This window comes from Cetorhinus maximus, chromosome 15 (assembly GCF_964194155.1).
Source record: "Cetorhinus maximus chromosome 15, sCetMax3.hap1.1, whole genome shotgun sequence".
NCBI lineage: Eukaryota > Metazoa > Chordata > Chondrichthyes > Lamniformes > Cetorhinidae > Cetorhinus > Cetorhinus maximus.
In genome coordinates this window covers 459,736-485,546 of record NC_135893.1, presented here as the reverse complement: position 1 = coordinate 485,546, position 25,811 = coordinate 459,736, and the positions used below count along the sequence as shown (strand labels likewise).

The following is a 25,811-nucleotide window of genomic DNA, read 5'->3' as shown; positions in this document are numbered from 1 at the left end:
TACCTATCAGAAAATTTAGCAACTCTACCTTTGGTCTCTTCATCTAAGTCATTTATATAAATCATAAAAAGTTGAGGCTCCAACACTGATTCCTGTGGCACACCACTCGTTATATTTGGCCAACCAGGAAATTACCCATTTATGCTTACTCTCTGCTTCTTGTTAGCTAGCCGATTTTCTATCCCTGTCAATATGTTACCCACTACACCATGAGCTTTTATTTTTCACAATAACCTTTGTTGTGGCACCTTATCAAATGCCTTCTGGAATTCAACTACAGTACATCCACCAGTTCCCCTTTATCCACAGCACGTTATTTTCTCAAAGAACTCCAATAAATTGGTTAAACATGATTTCTTTTTCACAAAGCCATGTTGACTCTACCTGATTACCTTAAATTTATCTAAGTGCCCTGCTATAACGTATTTAATAATAGCTTCTAACATTTTCCCTTGTTAGACGTTAAGCTAACTGGTCTATAGTTTCCTGCTTTCTACCTCCCCCTGCCTTTTTGAATAAAGGAGTTACATTTGCTATTTTCCAATCTAATGGAACCTTCCCTGTACCTATGGAATTTTGGAAAATTAAAACCAACACATCAACAATCTCACTAGCCACTTCTTTTAAGATCCTAGGATGAAATCCATCCAGACCTGGGGATTTGTCAGCCCGCAGCTCCAACAATTTCCTCAGTACCACTTCCCTGGTGACTGTAATTTTCCTGAGTTCCTCCCTCCCTTCCATTTCATGACTTACATCTATTTCTGGGATGTTACTTGTATCCTTTATAGTGAAGACCAATCAAAAATACCTGCTCAATTCATCTGCCATCCCCTTATTTTCCATTATTTATTCCCCAGACACATTTTCTATGGGACCAATGCTCACTTTGTTAACTCTTTCCTTTAAATATCTGATAGAAACTCTTACTATCTGTTTTTATATTTTAGCTAGCTTTCTTTTGTACTCAAATTTTTTCCTCTTATTAATATTTTACTCATTCTTTGTTACTTTTTATATCTTTTTATATCTTTTATATTCTGTCCAATACATGCTTTTTCTTTAAGTTTGATACTATCTTTAACTTTTTTAGTTACCCAGCGATGGTGGTCCACCCTTTGGAATTTTTCTCTCTCATTGGAATGTATCTACCCCAGTGGTGGGTAACCTGTGGCCCACAGGCTGCTTGTGGCCCATCAGGGTTCTGAGTGCAGCCCGTGAGACATTTTGTTGATTGTTGCCCACATGCCGGGTTACCAGATTCTGCTGGTTTCTGTCTGTGTAGTTTTTTTTTCCTCCTGGTATTACTAAAGTGATACACACGCAAAGCAAGGGCACGTGAAGTGAGGTGCATGCTGATTGGGCACAACGTTGACTGTGAGAGCTGTGCACTCCCTCTGCGTCCAATCAAAGCGCTGCATGCGAGCAGACCTTTTCTGCTATGGGACACATCAAATGCAAGAAGCGTGACAGACTAACAGATGGAAACCTTAGTGCTGACTTGCGAAGCATCTGCACATCCCTGAGCCCTAATCTAAGCTTGTGGAGGACAGATCCAAACAGAAGTTGCACTGAGTATGATGTAAGTAAGGTAAGCGAAAATATTTATTTTGTTTTTACCATTTGAAGTTGATGACATTTCTATTCATATATGAATGATTTGAGCATTTTCTATAACTCGTTATGATACATTCGGCATGTAGATGTATATACCTTATTTAGGGGGTCATGGTTAGTGCACATGCCCAATTTCAATCTTGCGGCCTACTGAAATAGAGGGTGGATACTCATGTGGCCCACTCACTAGCCTGGGTTGCCTATCACTGATCTATTCTGTGTATTCTGAAACATCTCTTTAAATGTCTACCACTGCATCTCTATTGCCCTACCCCCATAACCAAATTTACCAGCTCACTTTACCTAGTTCTGCTTTCCTGCCCTCATAATTGCCCTCATTTAAGTTTAAAATATTAGTCTTAAACCCACTCTTCTCTCCCTCAAACTGAATGTAAAATTCAATCATATTATGATTATTGCTACCTAGGAGTGCCTTCACAATGAGATCATTAATTAATCTTATATTGTTGCAGATTTTCAGGTCTAATATAGCCTGCTCTCAGGTTGGTGCCAGAACATGTTATTCTAAGAAACTATCCCAAATAAATGCTATGAATTCCTCATCTAGGCTACCTTTGCCCATTTGATTTTTCCAATCTATACGTAGATTAAAATCCCCCATGATTATCACCGTACCTTTCTGACAAGCTCCCATTATTTCTTCCTTTATGCCCCGTCCTACTGTATAGTTACTGTTAGGGGGCTTGTACAGCACTCCCACAAGCGACTTCTTGCCTTTATCATTTCTCATGGCTCCCAAACCTAACCCACAGGAAAGTGAGTGCTAGGTAACAAGAGTAGGCTTCATTGTGACATGGTCCAGAGTTGCAGAGCATGAGTGAAATTCCAGTGTTCCTTAAGATGTTCCCTTCCAAGCCACACACCATCCTGGCTTGGAAATATATCGCTGTTCCTTCACTGTCGCTGGGTCAAAATCCTGGAACTCCCCCCCTAACAGCACTGGGGGTATACCTACACCACATGGACTGCAGCGGTTCAAGAAGACAGCTCACCACCACCTTCTCAAGGGGTAAATATTCCAGCTAAAGCAAATCTTCAGGAGATGGGGGAATAATTGGAGGGGAGCAAGTTTGTTATGATTACCATAGAGACTGATAACTTATAAAAAGAAATTTGAATTCCCGGTGACCAACTTAAAGAAATTATGTGACAAGATTTCAGTTAAGAGTTTTATCCCAGAAGGAATAAACAGTTTGGACCAGTATACTTATTTGCCAGTTTTTTCTGGGTACCATAACAAAGAAACTAAAAGCAAGATTGACTAAACACTATTTTGTAGGCAACTTGTACTCTAAACTACAGAAAAATTTGCTCCTTAATGCCTTAACCTGACTGAAAATTTCCCTCCAAGGTTATACTTTACTTTATCTTTAAGTAGGCACTCAATTCTCCCAGAACCAGTCCAAAGTGATGCTTAGAGGGCTTGCTTCCCTTTCCCTGTTCCAGCCAGATAACTTCCAATCCCATTGGCTTTTGTGGTTAGTATTGCCTAGAGATTCCTCCCTCTAGTCAAAGATAGACTAACATTCCAGTCTTGTCTAAATCTTCACAAACTCTGTATGTGGTGAACCATAGAGACTTGCCGCCTCTATCTCTCTGCTGTCTCTCTCTTCCTCAGATTCTTGCAGACTGTCCTAGTCTGTGCGGTTCAGTGATATTTTAGGAAAACCTGCAAACCAATCCTTCAATGGCTTGTCAGGAAGATGTAATAATTCTCATAATGTTATTGGAATTTATCATAAAATAGGGGTATCTTTGTCTATATGTGTCTGTGTGTGTGTGTGTGAGACTTAATTGGATTAAAGGCAGCTAGTCTGAAGGCTTTGATGTAAATATGTTAAACATAGAGCAGCAGGTTGCAGATATGTTTAGAGATTTTGTACGTGAAGAGAAAGTCTTTCTATGTGTACAGGGTGGAGTAGGTAAAGAAGTTAAAATGTTAAGATACACAGGGGCTAGTCAATCTTTAATGTTGTGGGATAGTGATATTTGTTGTTCAGAGGGAGTATTGCAGGAACAGGTGATAATAAGTTGGGATGTTAAACCTATTCCATTGTGGAAGGTAATTTTTTTTAAGTGTAAAGCAGGTGAGGTGATTGTTGGAGTAGTGGAAAAATTGCCTATTACAGGGGTTCAATTTATTCTGGGTAATGATATAGCTGGATCACAGATGTGGGTGATGCCTATGGTAGTTGAGCAGCCTGTAGAAGTGTTTTCAATGAAAGTGTTGCAGAGAGAGCATCCTGGATTGTTTCCAGATTGTGTTAGAATGAGATCACAGGCTCAGGTTGAAACAAGAAGAACAGGAAGTTCAAAGGCAGGGGGAAGGTGTGGAAATCCATTTCACGGACACTGTGTTCGATAAGGTTGTTTAGGGAGAGAGTCTGGGAGAGAATTCAGCTGAAGCGTTTAACTCAAGGGGGTTAGTGGAGTTACAGAAAAAGGATTTGCAAATATAACATTGATGTCAGACAGCATACTCAGAAACAGAGGCAAAATGTATTCCAGAGTGTTATTAATGAGAAAATGGAGGCCATATCATGTTTCAGCAAATGAAAGCCGGAGGGAGGTGTATCAGATTGTACTGGCATTTCGATATAGAAATGAGATTCTGGAGATAGCTCATGAAATTCCAATGGGGGGATATTTAGGAATTAGAAAGACACAGGTGAAGATACTAAAACATTTTTTTTTGGTCTGGATTGCATAGGGATATAGTCAAATTCTATAGAACATGTCACACATGTCAGGTGATCGGGAAAACACAAGCAGTGATTAAACCGGCATCTTTAATTGCAATTCCAGCATTTGAAGAATCTTTTACCAGGGTCATGGATGATTTTGTAGGACCCCCTCCTTAAGACCAAAAGTGGAAATCAGTACTTACTGACAATAAAGGATGTACCTACAAGGTTTCCTGAAGCATTACCTTTGAGAAATATTACAACAAAGAAAATTGTGGAAGAGTTAACTTTTTTTTTTACAAGATATGGTTTATCTAAAGAAACACAATCAGATCAGGGTTCAAATTTCATGTCACATCTGTTTAAGGAAGAAATGCACAGTTTAAGGATAAAAGAGTTGAAGTCAACAGTTACCATCCTGAGTCACAAGGGGCTTTGGAAAGTTGGCATCAAACTCTAAATACTATGATGAGGGCGTATAGTCAGAATTATCCACAGAATTGGGATAGGGGAATTCCATTCTTGTTGTTTGATCTTGGGGACGGTCCTAATACATCGACTGGTTTTAATCCTTTTGAGCTAGTTTATGGTCATGAGGTAAGGGGATCACTGAAATTGATTCATGAGAAATTGGTGGGTCAAAATTCAGAAACTACTCTCCTGGATTATGTATCAAATTTCAGAGAGAGATTGGACAGAGCATGTGAATTGGCTAGGGAACATTTAAAGATATCACCACTAGTGGTGAAAAGAAAAGCAGACAGGAAAGGTAGAGCTCGTAGTTTTGTTGCTGGGAGAAAGTATTAGTTCTGTTACTAGTACTGGTTGATTCATTAAGGGCAAGGTTTAATGGGCCTTACAGCATTGAAAAGATAAAAGCATAAAACTGTGGATGCTGGAAATCCAAAACAAAAATAAAAATACCTGGAAAAACTCAGCAGGTCACATGAGTTGGGACATGTCCATAATTTTCATAAAAACTTTATTAATTTTTTAAAAAAGCTACATGAAACCTCATCCCGCCCGTGGATGAGGTTTCATGCTTTTTCCAATTCGCGCTGGGTCTCCTGGCCGACCCGTCAACCTTAAGGTTGGATGGGCAGGTCCTTTAATTACTTAATAGCCTCTGTCAATGGCCTGAATTGGCCATTGACAGGTCGGCAGGTGTGCAGCTGATTTCGCTGTGTCCCCGCCTTACTGAAAATTTAAATGGGGCGCGGTGATGTCAGGGGTTCCCCCCGACGTCACCGCACGTCATTTTATGCATCGGTGAGCGGGCCCCGCCCCCGCTCGCCGACGTGTAAAATCCTGCCCTATGTGTCTTACTGTTGCCTTAACGAAAGTGTAACTGGGAGCCAGATTAAGTCGGGGATTTAGAAGTTATCATAGTAGTAATCTCGAAATTTATTCAAATTGCAAAATAAGTTGTGGCAGTTGTTTCAAGTTTTACTTTGGGATTTGAACAACTCAGCATTTACCATCAGCTGTGCCATAACAGGCTTCCTATGTACTCTCCCCTTCTCTAAGCCCAGCTCCATGGCAACGCCAAGCACATGCACCTTGAACAAAGCAGGAAATGCTAAAAAATCTATTCTTCAGAATTCCAACTTCATTCTATCTTGAAACTAAACAGACAGTTTAAAGTGTAGCTTTTTACAAAACCTACATTCCTAACACATTCCTGGGACTTGATATTAACAGCTTATCCACTATCATCACAGATGCCTGGGTCATTGTTTACAGGTGCAAATATCCTGTACCTTCTTCCCAGTAAAACAATCCAAGCTCCCTTTTGATCTTTAACAACCAAGTCACCCAGACTTGTTGACAGCAGAATCCAGAAAAGGTCACATGACGTTCTTCATTCTTCCATCCTACCCTAAATGAAAGGGACACTCCCAAAACACAACCATTTGACAAACCTCAAGTTTAAATCTACAAACCTGATACAGATTTTGAGTTCTGCCATTTTTTTGTTTATCAAGTTCCCTGTTGAGCCTAAACACAGGCTGACCTCCACCTTCTGCTGCATTCCTGAGCTACAGTTTTAAAACCTAAGCTTATATTTATTTAGTTGGATAAGAAAGCTGATTCCCTCGGGCTCTTTAAACTTATAATGAGTAAGTCACATTTGTTGATCCTTAGCTATTTCTCTTTTTGCTGCAGCAGTTATCAGGTGATGTTCTATCTCCTGTAGAGCTGTAAATGTCATTGCTTTTGACATTTGGAAGAATTGGAGCTACATTTAATGAAGCATATTTCATGTGTACCCAAGGAAATGAAGGCATCTGCAATTTCTGCTGCAAATGTGATTCATTAAGGGGCAATTTTTATATTTTGTGAAGTTACTGCAATTGGTGTGCTCCACTGATTTGGGGATAAATTTCTTCAACATTTTCTGACACATTTGGGGCAATTCAGAAGCCATTTCCATTGGTTTCTTGCCATTTAATCGCTTCCCTTGTGTTCGCCCATGACCTTCCTGTCACTGCCCACCACATCTTGAACATCCTCTTTTTAAAGGTGTGACAATGAGGGCCAGAATACATGCAGCAAATTTCTGGACAAGGTCATGGAAAATGAAGAATGGGAAGCAAAGAAAGTGTTTGGATAGACAAGTTGAGAGATAATGTGTTCTAGGCCCAGCCATCTTCCGTTGCTTCAATGGCCTTCCCTTCATCATAAGATTAGAATATATATTAATGACCTAGATCTTGGTATACAAAAGGTTGCAGATGATACAAAACTTAGAAGCATTGTGAACTGTGAGGAGGATAATGTCAAACTTCAAAAGGACATAGACAAGTTAGTGGAATGAGCAGCTAGGCGGAAGATGAAGTTCACCTTCAATATTCACTCCCTCCACCACCAATGCACAGTGGCAGCAGCGTGTATCATCTACAAGATACACTGCAGCAACTCACCAAGGCCCTTTCGACAGCACCATCCAACTCTACCATCATCTTGTAGCAGACACATGGGAACACCACCACCTACAAGTTCCCCTCCAAGCCACTCATCATTCTGACTTGGAAATATATCACCGTTCCTTCACTGTCACTGGGTCAAAATCCTATAGCCCCCCTCCTAGCAGCACTGTGGATGTACCTACATCACATGGACTGCAGTGGTTTAAGAATGCAGCTCAGCACCACCTTCTCAAGGGCAATTAGAGATAGGCAATAAATGCTGGCCTAGCCAGCGACACCCACATCCCATGAATGAATAAAAAAATTCAGCCTTGTATAACAGTTTTAGCAGTGAAGGGGCTGAGGTAGTGTTAAAGACATGCAGTGTTGCAGATGGAAGTAAATGATCCTTATGATGAAGAAGATATTGCATCTTAAGTCACAAACAAGATATCAAGATTGATAACTGGTCCCACTTCTACATCAGGGTTCCCTCCCATGTCTCCCTTGCCTTTGCTTCTTATTAATCTCTGAAAATGACTATCAGGTTAGGCAAACATGGCCAACTCTTCAAAAGTTAATGTTGTTGATTTCTGATTCATCAATGGTCTCAAAATGATTTATTTTGTCTTTAATTACCATCTTATACTTTGCCTTAAAAGTGTTAAGGTATGTGTATTTTTTAATCTGTTAATGTGGTAAAATTATTTCACAATGAATTTTCCAAAACTATGTTTCTGACAACAGGTAAAAAACTTTCCAGGTGACGGAAACTTGCCTGAAATGGCCTTTGCCAAGGAGAGATGTGTTCTGGGCTGTTCCAACCCACAAGCTGCTGAGCCCTTGCTCTTCGGAGAGGGTTTTTATTAAATGCTGAAGCTGGGTCACTCAGGGTCAATGTTCTCTTAGAGGTGTTCTGTCTGACTATGTGATTGGTGCTGTACGCTCTTCTCCTGGGAGACATCTTTGATTCAATACCTTGAAAAATATTTTAAATGCAATTTATATTTGGTTAACTTTAACCTATCATTCTAATTTCTTCTTGGTAATTTTTGTATCTTTCATAATCCAAAATAGTCTAGGGATATTTTTCAGTTATAAGGGTTGTCAAGATGATGTGATTTGTGCATGAGTGATATTAATCTGTAATTTCACCAGCTGACCAAACATATACTGAACTGTTTAAAAAGGACTTCTTAAAAACAAGAAAAGACACTGACTAAAGATGGCTGCCACAAGTCACCCGATGTCTGGCATTGCCAGTGAACAGTTTCTGGAAAGTTCCAATGTGGCATATAATTCAGACATGTCATGACATCATTATGTGGAATTTCACACCTGAAAATGTGAAGAACAACTTCAAAGGGATGTACTGAAATGTACTGGTCATGGCATTTACATTTCTATAAAGACTACCTCTCCAGGGTAATAGTAAAGGACTCATTTAGGGGGTTAACAGCTAGGACATTACAAAATTTAGTCACTGCCCCCTCCCCCCCTAGTCATAAACAAAAGCACTGTCAGTCCAGACATCAAACAGGCAAGCAGCTTCTCAAATCATTATGGAGAGAGACGTCATGTGACTAAAGCACCATTTTGAAATCTCTTTAGTACAAACTGCTAAAGGCAGAAGCAGTGAGTATTCTGGAAAAGCTGCCAATGGAGCAGTAAGGAGCTCCCTTCTCTCCCCTCTCAAGCTAAGACCCTTTCTCTTAAAGTTTAAAAATACAGCACAGAGATAGTGAATTTTACATCAAAAGAAACCTCAGATGCAAAAACTTGTTGACTTATGGAAGAGACGAATTACGGATTAAAAAGAAATTGTCTCAGCAACTGCAGTTAATCATGGGCTTCAACTCCTGAAATCTCAAGATTGTCGTGGAGAAAACTCTGTCACAGTCAAGCACTCAAATAGTGAACTCTCAATTTCTTTACCTTTCAGGATTGAACTTTAATTTGTCTAAGAAAGTACAACTTGTAAATCTTGCACACTTGTATGTGAGTGTGGGTTTTGAAGGTTGAAACACAGTTTTACTTATTAAATATTTTGCTATCTTTACCTGGGTGTGATTTTTTAATTCAATACAAACTAACCCATTTTTGTTTTAAGCCTCAAAAAAGCCAGTCAGGCTTGTTTCTTTGCAATCAGTACACAAATGGTTAAACACAGACATTGAGAAAATCCCTTCATTCTTCCAAATCCTTTAAGAAACCAGTTACGGTCAGACCTCAAATGATCTGATAGGGGAGCCTTATTGTACCCTCCTCCTGTGGCTGTAGCAGCATCTATTCAGATGCAAATTATAACTAATGAACACTTCTCTTTTCTTTCCTGCTCCCATACCAAGCCAGCTCATCTCGGGGATGGGGGGAGACTACAAATTTAGCAAAGATTTCCATTCCTGATCACTATCCAGTGATCATGCTGGATGTACGATCTTAATAAAAATTCTAAAATAAAATTATTGCAAAAATCATGGTAGATCAGGAATCCACTTCCCAATTTGACATTGTTGGGAAAACAGGAACTAACTTGACTGATGGTCACCTCAATTAAATCCTCTTCAGCCTCAGAATCAGGAATATACAAATAAAGTGGTCATTTTGAGTGAGATGCAAGGTTCTGCATTCTGCTACAATCTCCTAGCAAAATTCTTTTCCTAGTTTCTATAGTTACTCTCTCTGGCAGCTTGTTCAGGTAACTATTTATGTCTGTGTTTAGAGGGTGGCGCTGGAAGACACTAAGACTGAGTCTGCTCCTTGCGTCATCCATAAAATGCAATTTCCAGGGGGTGTTACTGTTCAGCAATCAGCAGCAAGAACCTTTGCTGCTCTTTTTTCTCCTCGTTGGTCCAGGCCCATTGTAATGTTCCAATCAAATTAGTTACGTCTCTACAAACCAGGACTCAAACTGGGTTTTTCCAGGTCTGGGATCTTCTGGTCTCAATCTCAGACTGGCCAATGAATTTACCAAATGACCTATCAGAGGAAATATCACTGGTTGAATCATTAGCCAGAATAAGTTATTTAGGAATTCCCCAGTCCGATAGCTGCCCCTGGGGCAGGTTTGCTGTTGCTAACATGTATCCAACAATGAATGGCCGACAGACCAGCAGAGGAAGATTCTGGTAAGATTTTTACAACTGTTCTTGATTAGAGATTTTAAACTCTTTCTATAAAGATCACACTGACTAACTTCAAAGATACTGTAATTGAATAAAATGTGGTTTGGCATCACACTAGGTGCTATTAGAAATTTCTATCTGACATGGTCCTTTAGGCGTTAAATTTGAATAAAAAGAAAAATTCCAACCCCAGTAACATTACCTTCCTCTTCACGGTCCTCATTAATAGAGATCACATCTTGAGGCTGTTCATTTACACAGTCCACCAGAGAATCTCTGCAGCTTCTCAAATTCTCAGAGTTTATCCGACCAGACTCCTCTTCTTGAGAATGGTAGAATACTGAACTGTTGGATTCCTGAGACCACATCATGCTGTGCTTATGCTGTTTGTCCTCAAACAAATCAAGAAATATCAACACTGAATCAGAGGCAAAGTTACTACACAATATATAACAGCTGTTGTGGTTATGGCTCCAGCTCTGGGAGCGATTCCTGCTTTTCTTACTAATTCAAACCTTAGTTTCTAATGACTGTCAAACTTGCTCGTCTTTACTTGGGTTTCACTATCTTTCAGCCAAACAACAAGATGGACTATCATGCAGGACAGGGAAAGGTATCTGGCAAGACCACTGCTGCATTGTTGAGGTACAGACCATCAGCTAACTGTTACAATGCTGAAGCTGACTGTAGTAGGATGAGCATCAATGGGAAATCTCAGGCTAAGAGACTGAAATATAAAAAGGGGAAAATGAATGTTTGAGGCTGTACACTGGTGGCCACAGCCAATATCAAGTGTCAGCATTGTACTGTTGGAATCACTCTTTCCTCTGAGCCTAGAAGGTTATGGGTTCAAAACCCACTCCAGGACCTTGGCACATTAACTTAATTTAATATTTCTGTACAGTGTCAAGGGACTGGTGTATCACTACAACATGCTGCCCCATTGGATGAGATGCAAATTGCACTGTTACAGCAGAAACCTTTGGATTCTCAGTACTGCATTCCTGAACAGGAATCTTTATTAATAAAATAACATCAGAATGTAATAGATTTCGTCTGGTTCATCTCTCCTCTGGCAGCGCTGAGATCTAAATGCTGTTCCCTTTCTCATTCTTGTGAATACCCTTAAACCTGCTTCACCATCAATTATTGGAAACATTGTGAATACATTGAATAAATAAACAGCCAATGAAGTGTTGGCCTTACAACAAAACCTGTGAACACAACCGTGTTTGTTTTCCTTTGTGACTGCCTGTCTTTCCCGACAGTTACTGCCCACAACATCTGCAAAATGTCAAATTCCAATTACATTGGATAGAAAATCTCGCATGTGAGGTAACTGAGCTCATACCAGTGTCTCAGAGAGATCAGCATTTTTATTAAACACAGTAAGCACATCAATGTCCACAAACAGAACAGTGACACCATCTCTTCCTCCTTTAAACAACCATTTCACCTGCAATTGTATTTGCACCACTGAATTCTACACACCTTTTTAAGGATCATCATCTACTGCATAATAAATGTCTACTCAATGAGATGGCAGATTTGCTTGGATTCATTCTCTCTCAGGACATGCTGTACACTGCATGTGGCTGGCGTATTCTCAAAGCTGGAGGGCCAATCAGAGGCCATCCACCTTGCAAAGAGCTGCATGCGGCAGTTGAGGGTATGTAACAGAGAGGGTGCTTCAACATGGTGGCCTCTCACCAACTTTATAAAACATTTTAATTCAAGAATGGTTGATGCAGCAGGCCACCACTGTGGAGAAGTTGAAGGGGTTGTTGGGGGGACCACCTCTACAGAGCAGCGTGTGGCTGCTCTCACACCCAGGCAGGCAGGGAGGGAGGGCACCCTGAACTTCCTAGGGTGCTGGTCCACCCTCCTTGGCCTGCCACCAGGTCACAGATACCTAAACTGGTTGCCCCTATCCCCAATGTTAGAAACTGGAGACTGTCTCAGTATCCTTTAATTGGATTTAACCAGACTCTTAACCAGCTAAAATCATTTGTCCTACTAGCCCTGAACCCACTTTGTTGCAATGGCTGAAGCAAAAAGCAGCTCCGGAAACTGGCAACGCTGACCCCACCCCACCCCTCCCCCACCCTGCACACCACTTAGTATAGGATCTTCTGATTTGGTCAGTGGTCAGGGACAGGAGGGTGTGACTGCGAGTGAGGCAGGTGAGGGGACCCAGAGGGCAGGAGTGCAGGGTGTGAGCCTCTGCAATTATCCAACAGGCTTGAGATTCTCTCAGCTTGTTTGGGTGAGAGTGGGAGCTGTAGGGTGGATGAGCAAACTGACCATGGCACCATGGTACAGGAAGCCATTCAAGTAGAGGGAGCACAAAGGAATGTAACGGTAGTAAGGGACAGTATATTGAGGGGAATCGATACTGTTCTCTGTAGCAAAGTGGGGGCAAGGAGCCAAATTTGGGAAGAATTGGTAAGCCAGAGAGTAGAGATAAGGCAAGAGGGAAAGGTATTAATATGGGAAATGATAATCAGACCATGACAGGAAGGGACAGAGAGTACAAATCTAAGAGTAAATCAGCAGATAAGACTAGACGCTACAAAACTAAAGGCTCTGCATTAAACTGCATGTAGCATTTGAAACAAAACAGATAAACTGATAGTGCAAATAGAAATAAATCACTATGATCTGATAACCATTACAGAGACATGGCTACAGGTTGACAGATTTGGACCCGAACATTGAACGGTACATAACATTCAAGGAGGACAGGAAGTTAGGAAAATGTGGAGGGGTGGCTCTGTTAATTAATGGTGGTATTAGCACATTAGAGAGGGATGACCTAAGTTCAGGAAACCAGGATGTAGAAGCAGTTTGGGTTGAGATGAGGAATGATAAAGGCAAGTCCCTTGTGGGAGTGGTGTACATGCCCCCAGTAGTACCCACCTGGTAGGATGGAGTATAAAGGAAGCAATAATGGGAGCTTGTCAGAAAGATAGTATCAAACTTAAAGAAAAATCACATAATTACGCAAAGATGGGTGGCAGGTCAGAGATTTGGAAAGAAAATGAAGGACAGCACGAGGAAATAATTAATGTATGAGAGAAAGCTAGCTAGTAATATAAAGACTAATAGTAAGAATTTCTATAGATATTTAAATAAGAAGAGTTAACAAAGTGAGCATTGGTTCTCCAGAGAGTACATCTGGGGAATTGATAATGGAAAGTAGGGAGATGGCCAATGAACTAAACAGGCATTTTGCTTTGGTCTTCACTATAGAGGACACAAGTGACATCCCGGAAATAGATGTAAATCAGGAAATGGAAGGGAGGGAGGAACTCAGGAAAATTACAGTCACCAGGGAAGTGGTATTGAGCAAGTTGCTGGGGCTGCGGGCTGACAAATCCCCAGGTCTGGATGGACTTCACCCTAAGGTCTTGAAAGAAGTGGCAAGAGAGATAGTTGATGCATTGGTTTTAATTTTCCAAAATTCTCCAAACTCGGGGAAGGTTCCATTAGATTGGAAAATAGCAAATGTAACTCCATTAATCAAAAAGGGAGGGAGACAGAAAGCAGGAACTAAAGGCCATTTAGCTTAACATCTGTCATAGGGAAAATGATGGAAGCTATTATTAAAGATGTTATAACAGGGCACTTAGAAAAATTCAAGGCAATCAGGCAGTCAACATGGTTCTGTAACAGGGAAATCATGTTTAACTAATTTATTGGAGTTCTTTGAAGGAGTAACATGTGCTGTGGATAAAGGGGAACTGGTGGATGTACTGTACTTAGATTTCCACAATGCATTTGCTAAAGTGCCAAATCAAAGGTTATTGTGGAAAATAAAAGCTCCTGGTGTAGGGGGTAACATATTGGCATGGATAGAAGATTAACGAGCTAACAGGAAACAGAGATTAGGCATAAATGGGTCTTTTTCTGGTTGGCAGGGTGTGATGAGTGGTGTGCGACAGGGATCAGTGCTGGGGCCTCAACTTGTTACAATTTATATAAATGACTTGGATGAAGGGACCGTAGGTATGGTTGTTAAATTTGTTGATGCCACAAAAATAGGTAGGAAAGTAAATTGTGAAGAGGGCATAAAGAGGTTACAAAGTGACATAGATTGATTTAGCGAGTGGGCAAAGACCTGGCAAATGGGGTATAATTTTGGCAAATGTGAAATAATTCATTTTGGCAGGAAGAATAAAAGAGAAGCTTATTATCTAAATGGTGAGAGGTTGCAGAGCTCTGAGATTCAGAGGGATCTGGGTGTCCTAGTACATGACTCACAAAAGGTTAGTCTGCAGGTACAGCAAGTAATTAGGAAAGCTAATAGAATGTTATTGTTTATTGTGAGCGGAATTAATTACAATAGTAGAAAGGTTATGTTCAGTTATACAGGGCACTGGTGAGACCACATCTGGAGCATTGTGTACAGTACTGTCCTCCTTATTTAAGGAAAGATGTAAAAGTGTTAAAAGCAGTTCAGAGGAAGTTTACTAGACTAATACCTGGAATGGGCGGAGTGTTTTATAAGGAAAGGTTGGGCAGGTTAGGCTTGTAGCCACTGGAGTTTAGAAGAGTAAGAGGCGACTTAATTGAAACATATAAGATCCTGAGGGGTCTTGACAGGTTGGGTGTGGAGAGGAAGTTTCCTCTTGTGGGAGAATCTAGGACAAGGGGTCACTATTTAAAAATAAGGGGTCACTCATTTAAAACAGAGATGAGGAGAATTTTTTTTTGAGGTTTGTGAGTCTTTGGAACTCTCTTCCTCAAAGGCAGTGGAAGCAGAGTCTTTGAATATTTTTAAGGCCGAGCTAGATAGATTCTTGATTAACAAGGGGGTGAAAGGTTATCGGGGGGTAGGCAGGAATGTGGGGTTGAGGTTACAATCAGATCAGCCATGATCTTATTGAATGGCAGAGCAGGCTCGAGGGGCTGAGTGTTGGAGCAGGGGAATGGGACTGATTGCTTTGCTGCTCGAAGGAATCAATGCAGACTCAATGATTCCGATTATAGGTTCTGATATATAATGGAAACAGCCAAAGTAAACTTGTTACATTGTAATTAAACTCTGCTATACAAATAAAAGGATTGTATTGTTGTGTGATAAGGCTTGGGCTAGATCCCATCTGCTGTATTTTGTTACCATACAAGACCATGGAGATGACGCATCCCAAACTTGGTTGTGAATTTCCTACCGACATGGGGCTTATACCAACCCTTTGCACTGTCACATGCGGAGGAGGCAGGACTAGTGGGGACTCAACCATATCAGGAGCTCCCACATCCTAGGCTCAAAAAGTGCTCAGTTTAACAGTGGGCACTGATAGGCCTGGTGAAGTGAGGCCTACATCATTCAGAAGGGTTGAAATAAGGTTTCCTAGGATGGAGTGATCCTCCTGAGGAAAGTAGCCAGGACCTCTGAAGGTGGGAACAGACAGCAGAGGTGCCAGTAGCATGGACAGGCAGGTGCCAACAATGTGCCCAGTGATATGGGTTCTCCCAGACCCCATGCAAGAAAGATTCAATATTATGGTGGTGGGCATGATTCCACATCGCTTCTGAAGTCACAGCTCACGCATTTACTTGAGTTTTCTATTTTGTTACTTCAACAGATCTTAATTCAGGACCCACTGGAGCCAAACCCAAAATTAAAAATAATGGGCAGAAATTAATTTGGGGAGGGTGAGGGAAAGTGAGCAAATAAACCAGGTACCAGATCTTTTTGCTGAAAAGCTGAAACAAAATGACAGAAGTTCCCATAATGCAATGGTTCTCAAACTGGTTGTCATGGAGCCATGGGAGCTGAGAGAAAAAGTGTAAAAAAACAATAACCGAGAGGAAGAGAGAAGGAAAAATAGACAATCAAGTAGACAACTTTATATCCTTCAGCAGTCCTTGTGGTTTGAAGGTTATTTGCTTCCACTCCAGTTTGATGGGTTCTGAAATGGTTGATAATGTGCAATCTACAGACTCTACCACATGCAGGGCAGGTGGTGCTTGAAGGGTTGAGTAGATGAGTTGTTTGGAGTTTTACACACTCCCTCCGACACCTTGGGAATAAGCAGAGGCAAAGTCAAAGTCTCTCAATGGGTTTAGTCCCTTCCCTAAAAAGCCTTCTCCATTTTGGTTGGTGTCAAGCCAGGGACCCCAGAGTCCAAGGGGGATATTCGACATCTTCAGGGATACTTTGAGGACATCTCTAAAGTGTTTCCGCTCTCCTGCTGCGAGTTCTGAGTTGAGCAGTTGCTTCAGGACTCTGGTGTCAGGGATAAGAGCAACATGCCCTGCTCACCAGAGCTGGTTTTGAGTGATTAGTACCTCAATGCTGAGCATGTTGATGTGGGAGAAGATGCTGCTATTGGACCATCTTTCTTGCCACCAGATTTAGAGGATCTTTGTGAAGGCACCACTGGTGGTATTTCTCCAGTGCTTTATTTAAATAAATGGGTGTTTGTGTTAGTCCTGCTTGTGTAGCTGACACAATGTCCAGTCCTGATTACTCTGCTTTCGTCATGGTGACAGACATCTCAGTTGCCATGGTTTTCAGTGACGAGTCTCCAATTTACTCTCCCACTGGAAGGGAGGAGGCTGACTGCTGTGTGATACCTTGGTGCATTCAATTTCACAGAATCACAGAACTGTTACAGTGCAGAAGGAGGCCATTCGGCCCATCATGTCTGCACCGGCTTTCCAAATGAGCAATTCACTTTGTGTCATCCCTCTGCCTTCGCCCCATAACCCTGCACATTCTTCCTTTTCAGATAACAGTCTAATTCCCTTTTGAATGTTTCGATTGAACCTGCCTCTACCACACTCTCAGGCAGTGCATTCCAGACCCTAGCCACTTGCTGTCCAAAAAAATGTCCCCTCATATCACTATTGCTTCTTTTACTAATTACTTTAAATCCGTGCCCTCTCGTTCTCCATTATTTCATGAGCGGGTACAGTTTCTCCCCACCTACACTGTCCAGGCCCCTTGTGATTGGACTCACACAGTTAGCACTCATGCAGTGAGCAAGTACCATTAGAATGCTGCCTGGCCTGCTAAGTATTTCCAGCATTAATCTCTCATTGGTTTCACTCTTGTAATCATGCGAAAGCTGTCAGTTTCACTGACTTAAATCATCTCCCATGTTGCAATAATGTAAATTCCTTGAATGATTAAATAAGACTGAGTAGCTGAGTTTGTGCAGGTCTGTAAAATATTCCCAAGAATATCACATGAAGTAAATACACTAATAGAATTGGAGGGAAGAAAATTCATATGATAATGAAGAGTTATTATTTAAAATTAATAAAATAGTAATCTGCAGAAGGTACACAGCTGAATTTGCTGTGACTTCTGTTAATACTGATTTGACCAATAGGTGTTTGTATTGATGTGATCCACAAATTGATCGGTTATAACTATAACCACATTAAAAGCACTTCAGTTAACATCAACCAGTAAATGGAGTTACACTTATGCTTTTTTCAGATTGTCTGGTATGTCTCATCACTGTCTATCAGTGAAAAAGTCCTCAAATTATCACTCAAGGCCTGGATTTAGCCAAGCGATAATGACTCAGGAACCCTTTTAAAAAAAAAGGTGGGCATGTCCTGATTTCAGGATTCTGGGCCCTATTCCCAGGATCTCTGATTTTCCGGAGTGCCTTTACAGGGTGCAGCTGTTTTGGGTCAAAAGCCCACACCCTGCACTCCTGCCCTGGCTGGATGCATTACAGATATAGGCAAGACTCATTATGTATGCTCGGCTGAGAGCCCAGATGTCCATTACTCTATTGAAATACCCAAGTCCCAGCGAAAACATTGCTTGATTGCTCAGTCTTTCTGATCACTGCTGTCAATTTTATGTTTATTTACACAAGGTTAAGAGGTTTCAACAGCTTGCAGTTTCTGCTATTGATATAGAATCTATAGAATCATAAGCAAGTTTACGGCACAGAAAGAGGCCACTTGGCCCTTCCTGTCTATGCTGACTAAAAAATGAGCTACCCAGCCTAAATCCACTTTCCAGTATTTGGTCCATAGTCCTGCAGGTGCATATGCAGACATCTTTTCAAATGAGTTGAGGGTTTCTGCCTCTACCACCCTTTCAGGCAATGAGATCCAGATGCCCCCAACCCTCTGATTGAAAATTTTGTTCCTCATTTCCCCTCTAATATTTTTACCAATCACTTTAAATCTATGTCCCTAGTCACTGACCTCTCTGCTAAAGTAAATAGGCCGTTTCCATCCAGTCTATCCAGGCCCCTCACAATTTTCTTTACATCCCAATCAAATCTCCCCTCAGCCTCCTCTGTTCCAAGGAGAACAACCCCAGCCTATCCAATCTTTCCTCACAGCTGCAATTTTCCAGTCCTAATAACATTCTCGTAAATCTCCTTTGTACCCTCTCCAGTGCAACTGCATCCTTTCTGTAGCAAAGTAACCAGAGCTACACACAGTACTCAAGTTGTGGCCTAACTAATGTTTTATATAGTTCCAGCACAACCTGGAAAAACTCAGCAGGTCTGGCAGCATCGGCGGAGAAGAAATCAGTTAACGTTTCGAGCCTTCATGGCCCTTCGGCAGAACTGAAGCATATGCTTCAGTTCTGCCGAAGGGCCATGAAGGCTCGAAACGTTAACTGATTTCTTCTCCACCGATGCTGCGAGACCTGCTGAGTTTTTCCAGGTAATTCTGTTTTTGTTTTGGATTTCCAGCATCCGCAGTAGCTTTTAGCTTTTTGTAATTACCTTTTGTTTCCTGTCACTGAGCCAGTTTTGTATCCAGTTTGCTACAATCCCCTGGATCCCATGGGCTTTTATTTTTAACCAGTCGCCCATATGGGACCTTGTCAAAAGCTTTGCTAAAATCTATGCAGACCACATCAACTACATTACTCTCATCAACCCTCCCTGTTACCACCTCAAAAAATTCAATTGAATTAGTCAGACATGACCTCCCCTTAACAAATCCACACTGACTGTCCTTGATTTATCCGTGCCTTTTTAACTGACAGTTTTTCCTGTCCCTCAGAATTGATTCCAATAATTTTCCCACCACTGAGGTTAGATTGACTGGCCTGTAATTATTTGGTTTATCCCTCACTCCTTTTTCAAACAAAGGTACAACGTTAGAGGACCCCCAATCCTCCGGCACCTCACCTGTATCCAGTGAGGATTGGAAAATGATGGTCACAGCTATTTCCTCCCTGGCTTCATTTCCTCCGGCCCTGGTGACTTATCCACTTTCATGGATGATAATCCCCTAATACTTCCTCTCTCTCTATGTTTATCACATCCAATATTTCACACTCCTCCTCCTTAACTACAATGTCTGCATTGCCCCCATCTTTTGTGAAGACAGATGCAAAGTATTCATTCAGAACCATACCCACATCCTCCATCTCCACACATAGGTTAAGTGGGTCTAGGTGATTGACAGTTTTATTGCCCTGTAGTGAAGTGGGAAGCAATGGATGAATTAAAGATTTTTTTCTAAAGTTTTTTAAAAACACATCCTATTGTCACTGTACCATTCATTGACCCACTATACACTGTGTAGAACCAATGGACATGGAAATGCCATAGCTTGGCATAGGGGGCATGGGGAGTGTGTAAGGGGTGAGGGCTGAAGGGCCTTACTGCTTTTATTTTAACTGGGACAAAGTCCCACAAAAAGAGCCAGGCCTTTTAACCAGCCTGGTAGCTGGCAGCCCCTATGGCCATCTCCAGCCTCTTGCCCAGATTGCTTGGCCTGACCCGAGCTCACATCCAGCCCTAGCAATGAAGATCCTGCCTTTGTGGACACTTTCTCCTGGGCCGAATCAGGAATCATCCCAACTCCCACCACCCACCTCGAGGATGAAATTCCAGGCCCAAATAATTACCTGTTTTCTTAATTGTATTATTAACACCCTCTTTACATAGGCTTTATTATTATGAATATTAAATAGTATTATGATTTAGGTGGGGAGGTCTGGGATTACAACTCCTTTTGAAAAAAGGCCTTTAGAAAATGCTTGACAACCATAAAATAATGAGACTTCATAACTGATTTCTTCCTAATTGTGTAAAAGGTCCTTGCTCTCTCTCAGTACTTGTTCTGAGAAGTTGCTTTCACTATCTATACAGATTAATGTCCCAAGTTTGGATATGACTTTCACTCCTGTGGTGATTTCTGCATCTGTTCTCCACTTTGTAAAGGTGATCTATCGACCAGGATCTGTGCTGCTTAGGCCGTTTTAGTTTGGATTTCAGGTGAGGACCAGCTAGCCAGGAGCCCAAACAACACCAGCAGCAGGAGGAAGGCCACCAGAAACAAGAGGCAACACCTGTAACACAGCACATACAGGCAGAGCCAATACCTGTAACACAGCACTTACAGGCAGAGGCAATACCGGTAACACAGCACGTACAGGCAGAGGCAATACCTGTAACACAGCACATACAGGCAGAGGCAATACCTGTAACACAGCACGTACAGGCAGAAGCAATACCGGTAACACAGCACATACAGGCAGAGGCAATATCGGTAACACAGCACGTACAGGCAGAGGCAATACCTGTAACACAACACGTACAGGCAGAGGCAATACCTGTAACACAGCACATACAGGCAGAGGCAATACCAGTAACACAGCACATACAGGCAGAGGCAATACCTGTAACACAGCACGTACAGGTAGAGGCAATACCTGTAACACAGCACGTACAGGCAGAACCAATACCAGTAACACAGCACATACAGGCAGAGGCAATACCTGTAACACAGCACGTACAGGCAGGGTCAATACCTGTAACACAGCACATACAGGGAGAGGCAATACCTGTAACACAGCACGTACAGGCAGAGGGTGAGCTTCTTGCACATGTCAGGACATCAGTGTCTCAGGAGATTCAGGCTCCCACATCAGGTGGTGCCAGATATTTGAAGCCTCCCGGAAGACTTGCCGTAAAGTGGACCTCGTGGCCACACTTGACCAGTGGGTGTCAAAGTCACCAGCACCCTCAATTTCTTTGTCTCCAGCTCCTTCCAGGGATCTCCAGAAATATTTTCAGGATCTCAGTCAGTGACTCAAACATAACAAATGATTTTTAAAATTCATCCACAGGACGTGGGCTTCGCTGGCTAGGCCAGCATTTATTGCCCATCCCTAATTGCCCTTGAGAAGGTGCTGGGTGAGCTGCCTTCTTGAACCGCTGCAGTCCATGTGGTGTAGGTACACCCACAGTGCTGTTAGGGAGGGAGTTCCAGGATTTTGACCCAGCGACAGTGAAGGAACTATTATTTCTAATATATATTTCCAATTTAGGATGGTGAGTGACATTGGAGGGGAACCTCCAGGTGGTGGGGTTCCCATCTATCTGCTACCCTTGTCCTTCTAGATGGTAGTGGTTGTGGGTTTGGAAGGTGCTGTCTAAGGAGCCTTGGTAAATTTCATGATGCGATGTTTGTCAGGGCTGGTGACTATGATGCGATGTTTGTCAGGGCTGGTGACTATGATGCGATGTTTGTCAGGGCTGGTGACTATGATGCGATGTTTGTCAGGGCTGGTGACTATGATGCGATGTTTGTCAGGGCTGGTGACTATGATGCGATGTTTGTCAGGGCTGGTGACTATGATGCGATGTTTGTCAGGGCTGGTGACTATGATGCGATGTTTGTCAGGGCTGGTGACTATGATGCGATGTTTGTCAGGGCTGGTGACTATGATGCGATGTTTGTCAGGGCTGGTGACTATGGTGCGATGTTAGTCAGGGCTGGTGATTATGGTGCGATGTTAGTCAGGGCTGGTGACTATGATGCGATGTTTGTCAGGGCTGGTGACTATGATGCGATGTTTGTCAGGGCTGGTGACTATGATGCGATGTTTGTCAGGGCTGGTGACTATGATGCGATGTTTGTCAGGGCTGGTGACTATGATGCGATGTTTGTCAGGGCTGGTGACTATGATGCGATGTTTGTCAGGGCTGGTGACTATGATGCGATGTTTGTCAGGGCTGGTGACTATGATGCGATGTTTGTCAGGGCTGGTGACTATGATGCGATGTTTGTCAGGGCTGGTGACTATGATGCGATGTTTGTCAGGGCTGGTGATTATGATGCGATGTTTGTCAGGGCTGGTGACTATGATGTGATGTTTGTCAGGGCTGGTGATTATGATGCGATGTTTGTCAGGGCTGGTGACTATGATGCGATGTTTGTCAGGGCTGGTGATTATGATGCGATGTTTGTCAGGGCTGGTGACTATGTACACTCCACTACTGATTTTGCCAGTCAGAGTGAGTGAGTGCTCGGGTTTGTGGTTCTGGTTAACTTCTCAAAAGTGGATGGTGTCTTTGACTGCACAGAGGTGATAATGAAGCTGCCTCTTTCAAACTCCACCCCCCAAAAATCACCCTGGAATCTTCATCAACAGCAAGGGTTTCCACACCATCAGTGTGCAGCTGCTGTGCAACCACAAGGTGTTTGCTCGCCAGATTCGGAGCTGACTTGATGCTTTTGTCCTGGGCCAGTCCACCCTCCCACAATTCTTTGCACCTCGGAACAAACTTATTGCTGGGTGCTTGGAGACAAGGAGTAGCTGCTTAAAATGTAGCTGATGATACCCACAAGAAGCACAATCAACAAGGCACAGGAGAGCTACAATAAAAACCCGATGAAAACTAGGTGCGTAATTGAGCAAGAAATTGAGTGCTGAAGGTGAGCTTCAGGTGTCTAAACACATGTGGGAGGGTCTTCAGTGTACAACAACCAGGCTCTCCAGAATGCTACTGCTTTGCTGCTCTCTGCATAACATTACACAACAATGAGGCAATTGGATTATCAGGAGGAACAATATCCAATGAACAGAAAGGAGGTGGCAGCAGCAGCAGCAGCAGTGGCAGAGGGATGGGATGCAGCTGGACATTGCTCTCTGGGCTCTGCTCATAATGTTGAGGTTCAGTCAGATTGCACCAGTCCAGCCACTTGGCAGCCATACTAAAGCCGCTTCCCATCCCCTGCCTCCAACACAAAGCAGGCCACAAATTAACCAAACATCTCATTCACAGCTCAGCTATATCCTCCCAATCATCACACACAAAAAGACCAACTATCAGATGGCAACAAAAATGACCAAGATGGGAAAGAGGTGAAAACAAATAATATGCAGCTCAAAAATAAAACCGAGATTTCAAGTCCAACATTGTGCAGCACTGCCACATCATCCCTCGTGCAACTACAAATCTCTACTCATCCTTTTCCCAGCATTTCTGCATGCTGCAACTCCTATAGTTTCAGCAGAGCTAGAGTCAGGAGGCTTCAATTCCCTGAAAGAGAAACAGAAAATGCTGGAGAAACTCAGCTGGTCTAGCAGCATCAATGGAGAGAAAAACAGAGTTAAATTTTCAAGTCCAATATGACTCTTCTTCAGAAGTGGTCTGAAGTTGTTGAACTCAATGTTAAGTCCGGAAGGCTGTAAAGTGCCTAATTGGAAGATGAGGTGCTGTTCCTCCAGTTTGCGTTGGGTTTCACTGGAACATTGCAGCAGGCCAAGGATATCAGTATGAGAATAAGATGGTGAATTGAAATGGCAAGTGACCAGAAGGTCACAGTCATGCTTAGGGACTGAACGATGTTGTTCAGATGCAGAGGAGGCCGCATTGTGAGCGGTGAATACAGTAACTAAATTGAAAGAAGTACAAGTACTTGGACGGGGAGGAGTTAAAGGGAGCAGGGCAGCGATTGCATGGGAAGATGCCGTGGCAATGGAATGAGGTGGTTGGGGTGATAGACGAGTGGACCAGGCTATCGCAGAGGGAACAATCCCTATGGAACGCTAACAGGGGAAGGGAGGGGAAGATGTGTTTGGTGGTGGCATCATGCTGGAGTTGGCGGAAATGGCGGAGGATAATCCTTTGAACGAAGAGGCTGCTGGGGTGGTAAGTGAGGTCAAGGATTGTTGACAAGGATTGAACAACTATCATTGTTCTGGGAGGGAGGGGAAAGGGTGAGAGCAGAAGTGTGGCAAATGGGTCAGACACAGTTAGGGCCCCGTCAACCACAGTGGGAGGGAATACTCGGCTGAGGAAAAAGGAAGACATGTCAGAAGTGCCACTGTGGAAGGTAGCGTCATTGGAACAGATGCGACAAAGAGGGAGAAACTGGGAGAATAGAATGGAACTCTTACAGGAAGCAGGACATGAGGAAGTGTAGTTGAGATAGCTGTGGGAGTGAGTGGCTTGTAATGAACATTAGTAGACAGCCTATCTCCAGAAATAGAGATAGGGATGTCAAGGAAGAAGGGATGGATCATGTGAAGATTTCCAGGTCTAATCGAGAGCATGAAGCGGCACCAATACAGTCATTGATGTACCGAAGAAAGTTGTGTGTGAGGGGGCCTCGTAGGGACTGGAACTAGGAATGTTCCACATGCCCCATAAAGAGACAGGCATAACTGGGGCCCAAGTGGGAACCCATAGCCACACCTTTTATTTGGAGGAAGTGAGACAACTTAAAGGAGAAATTGTTCAGTGAGAGAACAAGTTCAGCCAAACGGAGGAGAAAGGTGGTGGATGGGGATTGTTTGGGCCTGTGTTCAGGGAAGAAGCGGAGAACCCTCAGCCCATCCTGGTGGGGGATGGAGATGTAGAGGGATTGGACGTCCATGGTGAAGAGGAGGAGGCAGTTAGGGCCAGGGAACTGGAAATTGTTAAAATGACGTAAGGCACCAGAAGAATCATGAATGTAGGTGGGAAGAGACCAGGTGAGATTGAGAAAAAATAGAATTAAGATCGGAAGAAATTAGTTTTGTGGGGCAAAAACAGGCTGAAATGATGGGTCTACCAAGGACATTCCTGTTTGTGGATTTTGGGGAGGAGGTAGAGTGGCTGTATAGGGTTGGGAGACTATGAGGTTGGAAGCTGTGGAGCGAAGATCTCCAGAGGAGGTAAGGTTCAGTGACAGTCCTGGAAACAATGACTTGATGTTCGGTGGTGGGGTCATGACACAGGTGGAGGTACGAGGAAGTGTCTGCGAGATGACGCTCAGTCTCTGCAATGTAGAGGTCAGTGTGCCAGACAACAACAGCACCGCCCTTGTCAGCAGGTTTGATAACAAAGTCAGGGTTGGACCTAAGGGAATGGAGTGCAGCAAGTTCAGAGAGAGACAGGTTAGAGTGGGTGAGAGGAGCAGAGAAATTGAGACGGCCGATGTCACACCGACAGTTCCCAATGAAAAGATCAAGAGCGGGTAAGAGGCCAGAGGGAGGGGTCCAGGCGGAGGGAGAATACTGGAGGTGGGTGAAAGGATCTGTTGAACAGGGGGAGGACCCCTGACCAAAGAAGTGAGCATGGAGACGAAGGCAAGGAAAGATGAGTTCAGCATCGTGCGAACCCGAAATTCATTTAGGCGAGGGTGTAGGAGAATAAAGCAAAGCCCTTTGCTGAGGACTGATCGGTCAGCATCAAAGAGGGGGTGAAGGTCAGAGGATATAGTGAATAAACGGC

At 42.8% G+C, this 25,811-nt stretch overlaps 1 protein-coding gene across 1 annotated transcript in view; it reads right to left on the bottom strand.

Moving 5' to 3' along the window:
* The window catches only part of vwa5b1 (von Willebrand factor A domain containing 5B1), a 258,318-nt gene that overhangs the window by 94,829 nt on the left and 137,678 nt on the right, over nucleotides 1–25,811 (bottom strand). Inside the window, 2 exon segments of the mRNA XM_078557677.1 lie at nucleotides 8,006–8,209; nucleotides 10,559–10,748. Coding sequence (XP_078413803.1) covers nucleotides 8,006–8,209; nucleotides 10,559–10,748 — 394 coding nt within the window.